Source organism: Macrobrachium rosenbergii, chromosome 44, assembly GCF_040412425.1.
Source record: "Macrobrachium rosenbergii isolate ZJJX-2024 chromosome 44, ASM4041242v1, whole genome shotgun sequence".
Taxonomy (NCBI): Eukaryota; Metazoa; Arthropoda; class Malacostraca; order Decapoda; family Palaemonidae; genus Macrobrachium; species Macrobrachium rosenbergii.
This window is the reverse complement of record NC_089784.1, coordinates 11,635,504-11,653,003: the sequence shown is the minus strand read 5'-3', so window position 1 is coordinate 11,653,003 and position 17,500 is coordinate 11,635,504. Positions and strand designations below refer to the sequence as shown.

Below are 17,500 nucleotides of genomic sequence, written 5' to 3'. Positions count from 1 at the left end.
CCGGTCCTAAGCCTGGATAAAAGAGCAGGGCTGAGAGCGGGGTTAACGCCCTGCCTTACAAATTACAAGGCAATTTGGTACAATTAGCAATGGGTTATAATGAATCCCGAAAAGTCAAGAGTAGAAGAATATCATCTTAAGGAGAATTGCTGCTCCTAGTAATAATAATTTTAATAACAACATTAACAGGAGTCTCTTCGAAACAGAAATGTGAGAATTGGAAACATGTTAGAACTATTACCCATTGCATGGACGTTCTACCCGGCTTCACAAAAGCAAGCATTCACGGTTCGTAGAATAATTATCCTATAAAAAAAAAAGCTGGCAATTTCCAATAAACGAAATGAAAATGAAACCTCTATCAAACTTCCGCGAACAGACTCCAGTCGCCTACTGCCCGTCACACAAAGGCTTTTCAAAAATTCTAAAAATAAAAAAATATTACTGGGAAAAACCAAGAGCGTCAGAGACAAGCAGTACTAATCGATGCGACTGGGTGCTGATTAAGAGAAAAAGAAGAGCTCATGAGAATGTCTGAGATCTGTTCAAGTTAGAATGACAAAGCCATACAGCCGGAACGGAAGTCTATGTAATCTTAGTCTTATGCAAATACAGGCACAAGTAGTTAACAGATAAATATCAGAATGACTGCTGTTTTGTCTTGGAAGCTTCCCCTCCATCAGCAAAAAAAATATATATATATATATATATATATATATATATATATATATATATATATATATATATATATATATATATAATATTATATATAGTTATATATATATATATATATATATAATTTACATATAGTTATATGCTGTATATATATGTATATATATATATATCTAAATGTTTGCATGGTAACACGTGTTCCAAGGTAAACCCCAAGTTTTATTTTTCTGTCATTTGCTGGCGTAGCTACCGTCAACTAACAACCTCATATACTAAGTAACTCAGGAAAACCAATGCAGAGTAAACGCAATTCAGGCGTTAGCATCTTGCGGGAGCAAGAACAGACTGACTTGCGCTTGGACAAATATTTTAAGAAAACTCGTCTAGATCCGCAGCCCTTTCCTGGATTGGAATGATTGATTTCATTTTAAAATTGGTGTCACAAGACCTATAGCCACCTATGGTATAGACACATTATTTGCTTTAAATGATTTAATTCAATAAAGAATGTCTTGATGAAAATTTCTCAGTAACATAGTGCAGCTGTCACACCTATTAAGACTGATACAAGCTACATAAATAATAACGTGTGTAAGCACTTGTTAATGACTACATCTCAAAGCTCTTCGACAATCATCTGCAAATATAAACAATTTCGTTCATGAATACACACAAACACATATTAATTCAGCCTTATGGGAGCCACAGGAAGCAATTTTTATTTTTTGGTGGAAGGGGGGGGAGGGAGGGGCACTTCCAGAATCTATACGATAGATTTAGCACAAAACGTTACATCTAATTGGCTATTTTCAAGTCACAGGTATTCGTTAAAGTTCTGTCACATGAGCACAGAACTTGAATGACTCAACACTGTCTACTAACAGTGACTACTTGGCGCACAGATTTGGCGGCAAGGTGCTAAGAGATGCCAGGGAAGCTCCCTTGTGACCATGACTTTAAAACCACGTGGGTGAGTTTGGGAGTTTAAGCCTACCATACATTTTAAGAGAGAGAGAGAGAGAGAGAGAGAGAGAGAGAGAGAGAGAGAGAGAGAGAGAGAGAGAGAGAGAGAGAGAGAGAGCTATTAGAAGAATGAAGTTCTCTTTACGTGAGAGGACACGGGTGCGAAACGTAGGGCTCTTAACGTCACACCACGTGTAAATGAAAGGCACATGTACAGAAGCAAGCAACCCCTGCAATCACTCACTTCAACAAGAAGAAATAACTTAGGAAACCAATGCCATAACATTATAATATAATCGCTGTTGTGTACCCGCATATCTCTAGGGGCACACAGATACATTATTTGCAGGAACTGGTCACCGTTTCATCGTAGTCATATTTCTCTCTCTCTCTTTCTCTCTCTCTCTCTCTCTCTCTCTCTAAATAAATAAATAAATCAATCAATCAATCAATAAATAAAGCCATGAATAACATAAAAACGCTGTGTCCGAATGATGTGCAAAAATTTTCCGAAACTATTAACAAATATACATAAACTACAATCGAAAAGCTGTGTAGGTCAGTCTACTCACAATGAGAGAGAGAGGGGGGGGGATACATTACGGCCACAGGTCAGAATGGATTTCAAAACTTGGAAACTGATAAAAATCAAAACCAAAAACAAATAGGCTAATTGGCTTCTTAAAAGTATTTAAAAATTAGTTTGAAAAAAATATCAAGTTATAAAGAAACCAATAAACTCTCCTCCTGATATTTCGTGTATGTGTCTGCAGAGAGAGAGAGAGAGAGAGAGAGAGAGAGAGAGAGAGAGAGAGAGAGAGAGAGAGAGAGAGAGAGAGAGAGAGTCTGTAGAATACTCACGAAATGTTTCATCTCAACGGGGCTCGGGGTTATCTCGAAGGGAGAGAGACTTCTAAACAAAATGCTCAGGACAGGGCCCAAAGTGCCATTTAATCAAAAGAGAGAGAGAGAGAGGAGCGTGTAGGGGTATGAAAAAAAGTTTTAAAGCTAGCTTATGTAATCAAATACTTTGAAACAAGACAGAAAGAAACAGACATACTGGCAGAGACGGGGCTAAATTGAATTCGTACTCAAGCATTTAGAACTCGGCGCAGCAGGGCATTGAAAGTGCGTGAATGTATGTCCACGTGACAGAGAGAGAGAGAGAGAGAGAGAGAGAGAGAGAGAGAGAGAGAGAGAGAGAGAGAGAGAGTCCCAGATAATGCAATAATGAATATTGCATTCCCAGAATGCTGATCAAATGACACATCCGAGCTCGACGGTAATATTGATTTGCAAATGTTGGTATTTTCTTAGGCGGATATTCCAGGCCTCGTGGCATGACCCTGATCACAAATCACGCAAAATTATGCAAGTTCTGAAATCAATTCAATTCTGATGGTACTGATTAAATTGCAGCGCAGCATTTACAAATAAATTCATAAGTTTCTTAATGGCGTTCTTTCATGTCTATTTCAATCATTTTAGCCACTTCAGATTAATATAACTGCCACAGTGGTATCCATGTATTATGTATGATATGTATATATATATATATATATATATATATCTTCTTCTTTTCTTTTATATATATATATATATATATAGATATAGATGGACAGATGGATAGATAGACAGATAGATAGATAAATTACATATATATATATATATATGTGTGTGTGTGTACGAACATATACATAATTTTATATATATATATATATATATATATATATATATATATATATATATATATATATATATATATATATATATATATATAATTATAATCAGTCACTTCACCCATAGGTAAAAACCATGTTTAATACAATCTTCAATCCTTAGTCAGATCTTTCTATTAGGTTAATAACGATAAAATGATCGATAAAATTAGCACTTACAATGTACTGTTAGTCTGAAAGTTAATCCTCTTCTACTGAAGTGGATTTCATTGAACGCGGTTTCCTTAATTTGCTTCCCAAAATAACGTTAATTCAACTTTGCATTTCATTCCGTAAATGGAATAAATATACCAATAACGACTCGGGAAACATTTTGACCTCAGCTTTTGACTATGACATGTGTTTTCCTCTTGCGAAAAGCGACACTTCTACTACTTCTAGACTAAAAAGCAGTATCCTGAAACATCGAATGAGGGCGAGAAGGCGTTTTGACCGTTTACATTCCTCAGTAAAATGGCATCCAGCTATTTCACATGTCATACGTATCTTCTGACTTGGTACATCTCGTTCTTGTATTTTGATTAGCTTGAAACAGCCTCGAGCCCGAAAACTCCTTTAGGCCTACACCTCCATCTTAAGGTATAGGATTATGGGACCCATAGTCAACCTTGGCGTGTATTATGTAACTCACTCTTCTTTGCTACTCTCCGACCGTTTTCTAATCATACTAAAAATGATTAAACCCTTTCTTTAACGATTAAATTGTTTTTAATACTTTGTTTAAAAAGTTTTTTGCTTTTATATCGACTACTTTTTTAATCCGTTCATTCAAAACTCCACGTCCAGTCAGCGTCTTCTTTTCTTTTTCCTTTCTCACAGTTGACTATTTTCTAAGTAATAAAATCGTCTTAGAGAAAAAAAAATTAGTCATGCTGAGCAACTGCCTCTTTGAAACCTTTCAAAATTTCTCGAACTCTTCTTTTTCAGAAGGTTCGTAGTCGATGACCTTGGCCGTCTTGCACGCCAGTCGAACAGAAACTATTCTAGCACACAGTTCCAGCAGCACAGTTCAAATTGCGATAGTCCCTACTGTCTCGGTGATCTAAACTATAGCCATGTCCCAAATTTCAGTTCTCCCTTCTTTGCAAAATCACTGACATTGACACCAAAATACACCTCAACTTGAATGGAGCACAATGCGGACAGATCCTGCAAGGAACTAAACAACCAGCATACTGAACACTCTCTTATCCGCTCCCATTTGTCTTCCCTGCATCAAAAGCAACTGTCAAGAATCCTTAGAGACAAGATGTTAAAGGCAACAATCTCGTGGTAGATTAAAACATGACGATCACGTTCTACTACAGTGGCATCATTTGCATTCCATGCTTTGCGGGTGCAGATAAATCACAGAAGAAAGAGTTACGGAATTTCTACAAAAATGAGTTTGTTCAACAAGTTGAGACCCAGCGCATGGGTAATTTATGATAAAAAACCAAATCGTTCATGGCACCATTAGAGGCATATCTATTGCGTCCTTGGCCAAGAGCCAATCTGTTCTCATTCATTTTCCTGCTGTCTTCGGGCCCGGGTTAGATAAGGGCATTATGCCGCCCGTCCCGCAGGCCTCTTCTACTTGGAAATTGGAAACATCGTTATATTTCACTGGTTACTTCAAACTCACCTTTGCATCAGTATTATCCAGTAGGAATTCAACACCACAGACTTGACAGTCACGCCACTTTAAAAAAACTTGTTAAACGAGATCTAATCAACTAGATGGAAATATTCAGTTTTTTCGTATATTACCAAATTTGTTCGATTTTCTTGATTTCCTATAGTCACTTGTATTTTCAATTGCAGTGCTTTTGTCTAACATCATGCAAAACGTGTTAACTGTCCTAAATTAGCTGACAAACATGTACCACCGAAACTGCCAGAGGTGGCAGTTTTTATGTCTTATTCTGCTTAAAGCTGACCATCGACGTTAATTGCATATGTCATGAGACTGACTTAAAATAAATATTTCGTAATTATTTACGAAATTTACTAATAATAACTATTTCATAACGTTTAAAATTTGCCTTCAATAATTTGTCAATATCCCACAAAAATAACAGCAGCTCATATCCACTCCCTGACAAGCCAAGTTAAGCTCTCGAGTTGCATCACTAGACGGAAAGATTGTATCAATAACAGCAAATGATAAAGTAAATGTTACACATTGGCGTCACAACAACTACGGTCATATGACAAAAAAGACGAAACCCCGCTATATTTGCTGCACTAAAAACAAAACGACAAAGACAAGCGTTAACTGGATGTAGTCAACTCTGCCAAAACTTCTTGGATTATGTTTCTGAAACGCACAACGAATATACATAAGGAAAGGAGACTCATATTTGATGATATTTCTCACTGTAAGCTATATCCCAACACCGTACACCACAAAACAGCAAATCAAATTCATTTCTGCATAATCCAGTAATCCAGTTTGGGAGCATCAGAAGAAAAGTTTCATCTTGGGATTATGTTGCATCAAGATAATGATTCATTGAACTTTTCTTGAAAAAATCGAGGGTGGCATGGAAAAAAAATCTGCTAACCGCCCAGAAAAATAACATTCAAAATATAATGCACCTGAATCTACGGACATCACATAGGGATTACCTGTAATGCCCAAAAACCCTGCAAATAAATCGACATCCGGGTAAAATCTAGTTATGAGAAATCTTTGGGGTATCAGCATGAAATTACCCCAAGAAAAAAAAATTATTAAAACTGATGAAATTTCATATCAACAATTGACTTATAAGAGTTCAACAGTCAAAATATGTCTGCACTTAATCCACAAATATCTTCTATGCTAAATATCAGCACCTTGGGTAATCAAATTTTACGAACAGCAACGAAAACCATTCTTTAGTTTTGCTTTTTTTTCAACATTTAAAAAAATTCTGCATATTTATCAGAAGCGACAACCCTGACCTTGACACACTTGAGTGATTGCTGCCAAGTTACCCCTGAGCATTAGTTACCAACGTCAAACTTGCGAAGCCAAACATTCCACAAGTAAAGACCACTCGAGTTCATAATGGAATCCCGTATTCATTTTCGCGTGTCTAGAACTCGAGACTTCATAAACTGATGTAAAATTGCACAAAATCATTTAATTCTGTCTTCCTCCAAAATTAAATCTTAGCAAATGTGCATATTCATGTGTATGGAATATGGGAAATTTGTCTCAGTTGAACAGGAATTTCTGTTAATTATGTTGTCCCTCTTATAATTTTTTGTTCATTTTCATATAATTTTTTTTTTTTTGGCTGCGATGACCCTTGTTGGCGTGGTAAGAGTAAATTTGAAAAAAAAAAAAATCCAAATGCATCCGCTAAGCTGTAAACTTAACAGTGAGGAGTTTCCATTTTTTTTTTAACATGGGTAAAAGACTTCTCAAACTGATGCTTTTACCCCTAATGACAACATTCATGGCTTATCTGGTTTAAAACTGAATATTAGCACCACTGTTTTGATTTCCTTCAAAACACTACTACTCAGTTCTTTCTCAAGTGACGCTAAAGTTTTACTTGTCATGCCAGTCACTTATTGTCAACAACATTACTTTCCGTCAGTTGATCAGGATTGTCTAGGTTTTCAATCACCCACCATTCACATATAATTGTTTAATATTAATTTTATTATTATCTTACAATTGGGACTTCATCTCTGTATATATATTTAAATATCTATTGACGGAAGAAACCATTGCTGCTGCCGAGACTAAGATCAAATGACTCTTGGCTCAGCATTAAATGGTCCCTTGGAAGTTCGTCGGTTGAGAATATCTGTCATAACTCTCTATTAAAAATGCGTAAGTACACATTTCATTTTCTTTAGTGCTGACCTAGTGTTAACCTGTCACTGGGATCAAGGACACCACCACAACAGAATTACGGGACACCCAAACAAAAAACAAGAAACTTAATGAGCACCTGCACGGCCACTCCAATGCATTCTCCAACTTCAATTCATTTCATACAAGTCACAGGCCTAATTTTATATTCATGAACAGGAGATATACAATGTCAGACATTAGCTATAAACTGCCTTCCCTTGTGTAATGCATTACTACCCTAATGCTATTCTTCTTGCATTTTAATAATTCTTTACCTATTTATTACTTTATTTTCTTTTTTGATATGCGGGATCACTTCTTTCTGTATTTCACTTTACTTCCTCTTACTTCTTCATAAATGAACACCATATTCTTTGGAAGCCTGAATTTCAAGTCAATGGCCCCTGTGGGCTTGTTCCATATGAATAGGTTTCATCTACTGAGTAATAATAATAATAATAATAATAATAATAATAATAATAATAATAATAATAATAATAATAACAATAATAATAATAATAATAACAAACTCATCAATCCTAACCAACAACTGGGCGGAATATCACCATTACTGACAAGAGGGCTCCTAGACAATCACCAGATGAAGTTGCCACACAGAAACAGCCATAAAGCCCAAGCACTGGGCACCACTGACAATACGAAACTGTGCTGCAAAATTTAAATGTTTACTAACCTTATAACTTCAGTTTTCTCTAAAAGGTTAATCCTAGATACGGCTGTAAAGTTATTCCTACTTATACCCAAAAAACTTGAAGTCCCTCAGGTAAGAACACTGGTTGCCACTATCAAATCATCTCCTTTACTGTAGATCCTTTTAATTCTTATGAATTAAAAGTATTAAGAGCTTTAATTCATAAGAAATAACAAAAACTGTATTATTAATCCTCGCAGAAAATTGTTATCAGTAGCCAATATACTGTAACTGATCATTTAGTGGAAGATAAAAAATTGCTACCATAATCTTATATATATATATATATATATATATATATATATATATATATATATATATATATATATATATAAATATATATACAGTATATACATCTATATGTGTATGTATGTATGTATGTAAACATATAATGTACATGCTTGTTTCAGAAAATGTTAAACTGAAATCATTTATCTTAAGTGGCACCGTAAAGAAAATGGAACAATATTGCAAAACATCCGTCAATTTTACAGAATAAAAAACCCTTCATATAATCATGATCATAATCAGAGAACACAATTTAGCCCGTCCACTCAAATACACACACAACACACACACACACACACACACACACACATATATATATATATATATATATATATATATATATATATATATATATATATATAGAGAGAGAGAGAGAGAGAGAGAGAGAGAGAGAGAGAGAGAGAGAGAGAGCAGTATCATTTAATTGCGCAAAAAATTTCACACCATTTCATGAAACAAGTGTAATCCCCTGGATTAACAATCATCACATTAAATGATAAAGGCTTTCACAAAAAAAGAAAACTGGAAAGGTCAAATCTCTGAATAGAATTACGAGCACCAAAATCCGGCGATTGCTCAGTTTGCTGACATTCTACCTGTCTAGAGCGAAGTTCTGGAATTCTCTTTTCACTTGTTTCCCACGATTCATACATCACAGACGTACGAGCCACCGCTGTTCACTTTTCCTTCATCAAGCCTGGGTATAACGAAAAGTTGAGGTTGCCCTCCCCACCGGCCTCTCAAAAAGTATACACATTCCAATGGTTAATATTTCATATGTCTCGACATTATTGTTAATTTAGAGAAGACATTCCTTGCCAGGGTTCCGAGCCATTTTAAGGCCCGACAGCCGAACTTCAAGAATAGCACGACTGCCAGATTCATCACCTGAAATGCCAGCATGACTGAAACATTGCCTAGGAGAATGTAGCATTTTCGGTTATTATGGCCTAAGAAGCCAAAACTGGGTCGAAATGATTAAAGGTCATGAAATGTTCATCTGATTTCATCAACTGCATTCAACGAACCTGTTAACAATTACATGACCCACTTTAAACACGGAAAAATGCCAGGATCATTACATTAACTGATACCTAACAGGGGAATTATTACATACGTGTATCATTCCTTCATTCTGACTGCACCCAGACTCGGCCACAGGGAAATTATTACATACGTGTATCATTCCTCCATTCTTACTACCACCCAGACTCGTCCTCATCTGAGTTTTTATGCGTTCGAAGTCTTATAGCCTAATCACTGATTTATACGCACAGTTGGCGGTAAATATACCTGATAAACCAGCTCAATTCTATCACTGTTGGCGTCATCGCGTTCTCTATCTCCGGAAGGAATGGTCACCGGATTAAAACCAATGAGTCCCAGATAGACGACGTAAAGATTTATTTTACCTACGGTAACTTGTGTCAGTAAAAGTACCAACACCCAGAACATGTTCATAGTTCTTTCCTTTTACAAAACTTTAAGAGGATCTCCCTTTTTCCTATTGGCTTGTTATTTTCACTGAGAAAGAGTTACCATATACATACATATGCAAAAAACACCTTCTCTCTCTCTCTCTCTCTCTCTCTCCGTTACGTAAACACATGCATATTATTACATACATACTGTACATACACATACACACACACATACATACATACATATATGTATATATATATATATATATATATATATATATATATATATATATATATATATATATATATATATATATATATATATATATATGCACATGCACCATACCATACTATGGATCTATCAAACATTCCTCTTCCTGGTGGTGTGTGCAACTTATGCTGTCTCAATTAACATTAATTACCAATTAGCTTCTTTCCCTGCTAAGAGACAAACAAAACAATAGCCACTCCGACTTTCATTCTTTATCTCCTAAATGAAAGATGAGCCCCTGTGCAGAAAACTTCCAGAATTTGAATTTCTTCCAGTTCCTGCACAGAAGATCCATCAGAAGTACGTCGACCTCTCTACAATAAGAGTGTCACTTACCCCTATTCCGTACTACTTCAGCAGTTCCTGGACACTAAGGGGTTTCCGCTCCATAACCTACTTTCAACCTTCATGTCAATCATTTTCTCCGTTTCTCTCAGAACTTCTATACAGACTTTTCATTAACCAATATTCCTCAATTCTCTCAACGCGATCACACCACCTCAAAACACTCACTCATATTTTCACCTTGCTTTATTTACACCTTCAACGCATCTTCGTACCTGCACTTCTTGCCCCAGCCCCCTTTAACCCCTTCATACTTTTAAATATTATACACCTTCTTACTTTATAAATACCACACATATATATATAATTTCAGCCGCTCATATTCAACTACCAAACTCCCTAGCATCACCTAATCTTTTACCTTGCTCTTTTTGAAATTAACTCCTAGATTTTCTTAACCTGCAAACATTTTCAAGTTCTTTTTACCATTTTGGCAGCTTTTCTTCACTATTATCAATTAAGACTGCATCACTGTGCGTGGTTTACAAAGCACACTCTCCACACTCAAGTCCTTAAGCATAAAATTCTATAAGGGCAACAAAAATGACTCGATTTTACCAATGGTGTATGTCAAGACATGCTTACATAAATTTGCATCTTCCCCCGCAGTTTCAAATGAGATCAACTCAGAAAAAATTGCTGAATAAGAATGGCAAATATAGTCTTCTATAACGCCAATGCACGTGTGGGCGAAGGCGGTTGCGTTGCTACGACAACGCTACCAGCGTCTCGCCTCCTCCACACCACCTCCTCCTCCTCCTCCTCCTCCTCCTCCTCCTCCTCCTCTAACCTCACGGCCTAAATCTTCATCTTCTTCCTCCCTGTCTATCACCCACTCATTTAACTCTTATCTTGTTCATTCATCGGTTAACATTATGTTGTAAACACATTCCCTGAGATACAGAAACTAACGAGCTATCAAACTATTCCACAAGCCAGAATAGGTATACTTCATTTTTCAACTGCCAGTTCCAAGACTTCATTTTTCCCGACCCGGAGAAATTCATTAAGCTTCGACAGTCAAATCCATGTGGCGGTCGACATTAAGGATGAATCGATACATAAGAAAAGTTATGACGATGAAGCTACTAGAAACATCGGGAATAAAGGTCAAATCATATGCAATTGTGTGTGTGTGTGTGTGTGTGTGTGTGTGTGTGTGTGTGTGTGTGTGAGAGAGAGAGAGAGAGAGAGAGAGAGAGAGAGAGAGAGAGAGAGAGAGAGAGAGAGAGGAAGCCTCTTCTCGTCAACCTGCTGTTCGCACATAATTCTGTTCATTCCTGCCTTAATTACATTCAATCCAGCTCTTCCTGTTACAACCATTAACCAACGCAAGAAATTTTCCAACTCCGGTCCGTAGGCTTAAAATCTCTTTATTTCCAGTCATGAAATCAGCCTACTAAAATATAACCTACCATTTTTAGGCTAAAATTGAAATCCAATTATTTTAACTTGATGCACCTATTTTTATATACATATGTACAGTATAGGCTATATATATATATATATATATATATATATATATATATATATATATATATATATATATATATATATATATATATATAATACACTGACAGCCATTTTGCTCAGGAGGGCATTTTTGCTCCTCTAATAAAACTAGTGATAGTTGTCTCTGCGCCTATGGTATCTATTTTCTTATATAAAAAAAATGACCGAGAATCCTTTAATACACTACAACGAGCATAAAAACCACATTTCTGTACATAAAATAGTGCATAAATCCAATTATTCTTAATGGCATCCAAAGTACTAGAATTAATATAAATTTTATAAAAGTAGAAAAAGAAAAAATCTCGAGCGGAACAATACATATTTTTCATCGTGCAGCTTTTAACGGTAGACATAACTTTTTACTTTAGTGCAAGAAAAGATATTTTATTTGAAACTTTCTATTAGAAAATTTTTAAAATGCCAGTAGCAAGGTAATTTTATGAATTCTAAGCTAAAGGCAAATCTTGGGAGCATCAAATTATTCTCGGTAAAATGACGTCACACCCCTAATAAATAGTACACAATTTTCTATCTACCCTATACACATAAGCTCTTATTTATTATTTCATCTACCTGCACAGAACACAAATTACCAGTGCAAGTGCACTGGACCCCCAATAAACACTGTACCACAAACCTTTATCTTCTGTGCATTCTTGTGCTTTATGAAATCACGGGTCTTTTGCATTTCAGCTCAACTCCTAACCCTTCCACCCAACACTTTCTCGGTGGTCTCCACTCCAATTCCTCCCAAAACTTCCGAATGATCCGTACTTTAAAACCTTATTCGCCGCATCGTCGTATCTCTATACTTCTTACCCTGTCAACCTTTCATACTCCACACTTACCAAGCAGACATCTGATCTCAAAATCCTTCAACTTTTTCTCTCATTCAGCATGGGAATTTCACTTTCATAAAAGACAGTTGGCTTAACAATCCCTTCACAAACTATTTTCTTTTATAAACACTCCTCTTCTATCTCTAGTCTTTGGTACAGATCTTCCTTGCTTCATCAACTCAGTGTATCTCTTCTTCTCTCATCCTACCTTAATCGACTCCATTTACTCCTAATACAGACATAAATCTACTCCTTTCTTACTTTCACTTCTCCACTTTACTGTCTTCCATTTACCCTTTACCTTATTCTTGCTCATATTCACTATCAACTTGCTACTCTTACCAACTCTTGCCGGTCTCTCCGGCATACATCAACTACTGCACTGCCCACTTGTGACCATCTAGCCGACAACTTCGCACCTAGACCTTTTTCCTTTCTCTGACTTCTTTTACTATACCCATAAAATTCATTAAATAGCTATGGGAATAAAGTACCATCTTGTCTTAGACCATCTTTTTCACCAGTCACATATATAGGCTACTAACACACGCTTTACTCTCATCATAAAAACTTTTAATTACACTCAAACAAACTCCTAATCGATTTTCTTCATCATGCCCACATCACAGTATTATCAGTTCAACAGCAAGTTTTCTCTAGGTAGACACAATAGGTAGAGGATTTTCATTTACTTCTCAAATTTCTAACGGAACTCTTCCATAAATACTTCATCATCTTATCTTCTTCATCGTCTACACCAACAGTTCTCTTTCTTTATCAATTCATCTATCATGTCTTGCTCTCTCAGTCAAAAATGCTATAATGCACCTTACCAAGGTATACACCCAACTAATTCTTCCACTTTCCTGTATCACCTTTTTTCCCCCTTATAAAATGGAATATTTAATCCTCGTCTAGACACATTTGACACCCTGATTAGCAACTCAATTACACTAATACTGCAGCAACTGACTTGCAGTTCCCTCAAGTCCTAATGGCTTCCTATTTTTAAACTACTTGACTACACTCCTTGCATCAACAGTCAACAGGAATTCTTACTCTCCAGACTCTTCTATCCTTCGCATTCAACAATTTTATAAAACACTCACTCCATCGAAACAAGACTACAGTCTGGGCCTTTAATTCTATGATCCATTTTTATATAATTTTTTTTGCTCACACAAGGGCAGCGAAGATGCAAAGGCCACTAGACAACAACAGTCTTTTCATTAAAGAGAATTAATTTTTTTGAACAATCTATCCCTCATAACATATGAACATCTACACTAGGAGCGTCTTCAAATACTCCGAATTCCATATTCTTCTTTGCATACACTTCTATCTTAAAATGCCAGTAAAGCGTGTTAATGACCATAAGATTTTTTTCTTAATTATCATCAGTGTGCTAAACAATAAATGACAAACGCATAATAGCAAACAACCGTTCACGATATCATAGGATCGTATAGCCTACGGTTATGTGCAATCTATCTGCCAGAACTTTTGAAAAATCAAATGTACTATTATTCAGTAAACTACAAAAAGGTATATTTTCATTAATTGCCTTCTGAAACTAGTTCTAAGCTCCATGCACAGCTTCTCTTATGCTTCAACAATTTCTTGAATGAACTTCATATAGGCCTATATCAAGAAATCGAGCATCCTTCAGTTAACAATTCTCATTAACATTTTTCTGGTAAAAGAATCTACCATAACTTATAGCAACTTTTAAATGGAAAGAGGTGATTTTGGACTTAGCATTCCCCAACATCACAGCTTCACATAAAAATATCAGAATATTCCACTTAATTTAGGACATTTTCACCAATTATCGCTAACCTACGTCATTAATCGATTGAGATGCACATGGCTTTGATCAATGACAGTCTATCTCCAAAACGTTTCATGAAAATATTTTTATGATAACAATAAACCCTGGATCAATAACCCATAGGCAACATTCTAACAATGCACACGAGTAATTTTTTATGCATTTATGACCCTCTTCCCCCCCTGTCAGATGGATTACCACCAAACTTTGGACTGTGAATCATAAAAAAACTTGGCTAATGACTGATCAACCCAAATTTGACCAACAAAAGAATCGCACAAACCTAGACTAAGAGCGACCCACTGAAATTGGGCCCACGACTTATAGACCTTAAATTAGCTTTTCAACAGTTTCATATGCATTTGCATTTGGCTCTGGAACCGGACCCAGGTTACCACCAAGAGACACAAAGCACTGGCAGCTGTCCCAAGGTCAACTTTTCCAGAAAATTAACGCAGAATGATGTCCAACAGATTTGCGTCGTACAGCTTCACGCTAAGCCGGTTCCTCACCTGGATTAAGATCAGTGCCAGAAAAATTTACGCATCCCTTTTCGCACGCACGCACACACATACATACCAAAAAACATAATGAGATGAAACGACAATTTCAGAGCGGTACTTACAGGAATAAACAACTATGAATATAATTAACAAATGCAGTCGAAACAGTAACAGTAGCACTACGTTTAGCATCACATACTTTATAAACTTGAAAGTGCTGAAGGGAAAATTTACGAAAATGGGTTTTGCTGTTGCTGGGAGACCTTCGATCACAGTGGACTATGATTTTGCATGTCATTTTCAGCAAATTCTATGGGTGTTTTGACTATAAAATATCTTGCAATTTACATCACTTTCGTTGACCATATTCAAAATCCCTAAAAAATTAAAAACACAATATTATTAAAGGGATTTAAATACAATTATTCTTCCTTTCAGGCTCTGACATGATATTTCTGCCCTATTCTGAACCACAAACATTGTACTAATTGCGTAACAGCAGATAACGTACTATCGACCGAGAGTGCTGAATCCCCACTACAAAACGTTCATACATTTTTCAATGAAATCGACCGATCAATATGAGTAAACACGGTACATCACATACTAATTACAGCCTTGAACAAAAACATGACAAATTATGAGAACAACCGGCACCATATAAAAACAAATAGTAAATAAAGAGATAAAGTAAAGAAAAACATCATTTCCGCTGTATGAGGTTTTGTCAAATTGTCTAGTGCGCAACCCCTCCAGCAGTGGCTATCTCAAAAACACGATGTATAACTAATCTGATCACTGCCTTATCACGGTCAGTTAATCTTACCTAAAATATTACGACGACCATAAACAATTCCCCTCACGTTTCGTCTCATTTTTTCGTGATAAATACTTCATTAAGAAGAAAGAATCTACTCAATTATAAAACCAGCTTTCGGAGTACTGCGAGATGTTTAAAACGGATCATCTCTCACGAAGGTCACGAGGATAAGCAGAACATTTAAAAGCACATTCCTATGATTTATAAGGCATGTTTAGTAAGCGAAGATAAGACAACATGGTACAACCACATGGTTTAATCCAGCGCTGTTAAAGATGAGAGTTAGCAGCGATACAGAACCATAACAAACGGCCGATATGGTTAAAGTAAGAGTTCAACAGAACACCCCGTCCAAGCACATCACACACGAGGAAAACCAGGAAGTTTATTGCACGCGAAAACAAGAACTCACGCGTTCGTGAGCATTTCTGTAAACAACGTAAACCTTCACGTCTCCAGTGTCTATACTCTTTAAGCACTAAAAACGGACCGAAAGGCGGATCTTTCATTTCACACGTTTTGATGTTAGGCCTAACCACCATCATCAATAGGCTATGCTTGACATAACAATAATAATAACAAACGCAATAATAATGATAGCAAAATAATAACAAATCATTCTTTCCACCAGATATTTCTTAGAAGGTGTATCCTAGAGTTGAACTGCGGGTTCAAAGAGGAGCTCTCAAACTCTCCAAGGTCAAGGTGCCAAAAATGCCACTACAGAACAAGGTCAAGAGTGTTACGATGCGGTTGGTGAGTGGAGGCGAGATGCCATCAAGACACCTGGAGAGAGAGAGAGAGAGAGAGAGAGAGAGAGAGAGAGAGAGAGAGAGAGAGAGAGAGAGAGAACGCTGGCGACGTGAACTTCCTAAAAATGAAGGATAAAGATGAGGCGAGTGGATTGACATGCCAAGAGATGAGAGGCCTACTAAGGGTTCATGTGGAAGGGAGGTTGTTACAGACAAAAGGACAAGAGGTATTACTACGTCCACGAGAGAGAAAGAGAGAGAGAGAGAAGAGAGGCAAATTCTGCAGCAGTGCCGGAAAAAGAACTCACTCTTCAAACACGATCAAACTGACCTCTGTTTTCGTGATCCGATGTCTTGCTAACTTAACAACGGCGAAATTCCCTTTACCAATCGTCTTTTCGATATCGTAAAAGCCCACTTTCACGGGCGCCTTAGGTTTTTCGGCCATGACCATCTCCGGGTGAGACCGGGGAGCGTTTAGATGCGGGCGTGGTGGAAGTGCGTCATGGCCGAACGTACATCCAACTCGTACACCGTCAGTGCCCACACTACGGTACCGTCAAAGTCGGTGAGCCCTATGCTTGATGACGTCACTCCCACCATTCAGCCCGCTAGTCGGTATCAATTTTTGCTAGCACTCATCCAACTCATCCAAGTATTCCGCTGCTAATATGTATATTGGTTTTACGAGAGTTCGTCATGAATAAGCAGGAAATTATAAACCATCACATAAGAAAATAGCAAAGAATTGGAAATGTTATGTTGCAAAGATAATCCCGCTTAAAACACTAACTGGAAACTTTCCACAGAGATAGTTGCCCGTGAACGCGACGTTAGGGTACAGAAGAGCTTTCCCGAGAATTCTCAGTTCTGACAGAAAGATAAGTATAATTTCCCGCTCCATTTTCCGTCCAAAAAAAATAATAGACAAGGTCTTCCGGCACACATTACAGTACGTTTAACATATTCCAGAAAACTTGAGTAGACTGTTGCT

At 36.7% G+C, this 17,500-nt stretch overlaps 1 protein-coding gene across 2 annotated transcripts in view; it reads right to left on the bottom strand.

The window, feature by feature from the left end:
• The window catches only part of LOC136829337 (serine/threonine-protein kinase SIK2-like), a 151,456-nt gene that overhangs the window by 122,962 nt on the left and 10,994 nt on the right, over positions 1 to 17,500 (bottom strand). The window contains exon 1 of one of the 2 annotated variants that reach the window (XM_067087741.1): positions 16,838 to 17,073. The exons of the other annotated variant lie outside the window; for it this stretch is intronic. Within the exon in view, the coding sequence (XP_066943842.1) occupies positions 16,838 to 16,960 (123 nt within the window). The 5' untranslated portion in view covers positions 16,961 to 17,073. Of the gene's footprint in view, positions 1 to 16,837; positions 17,074 to 17,500 lie in introns of those variants that run through there. 2 annotated transcript variants of the gene reach the window in all.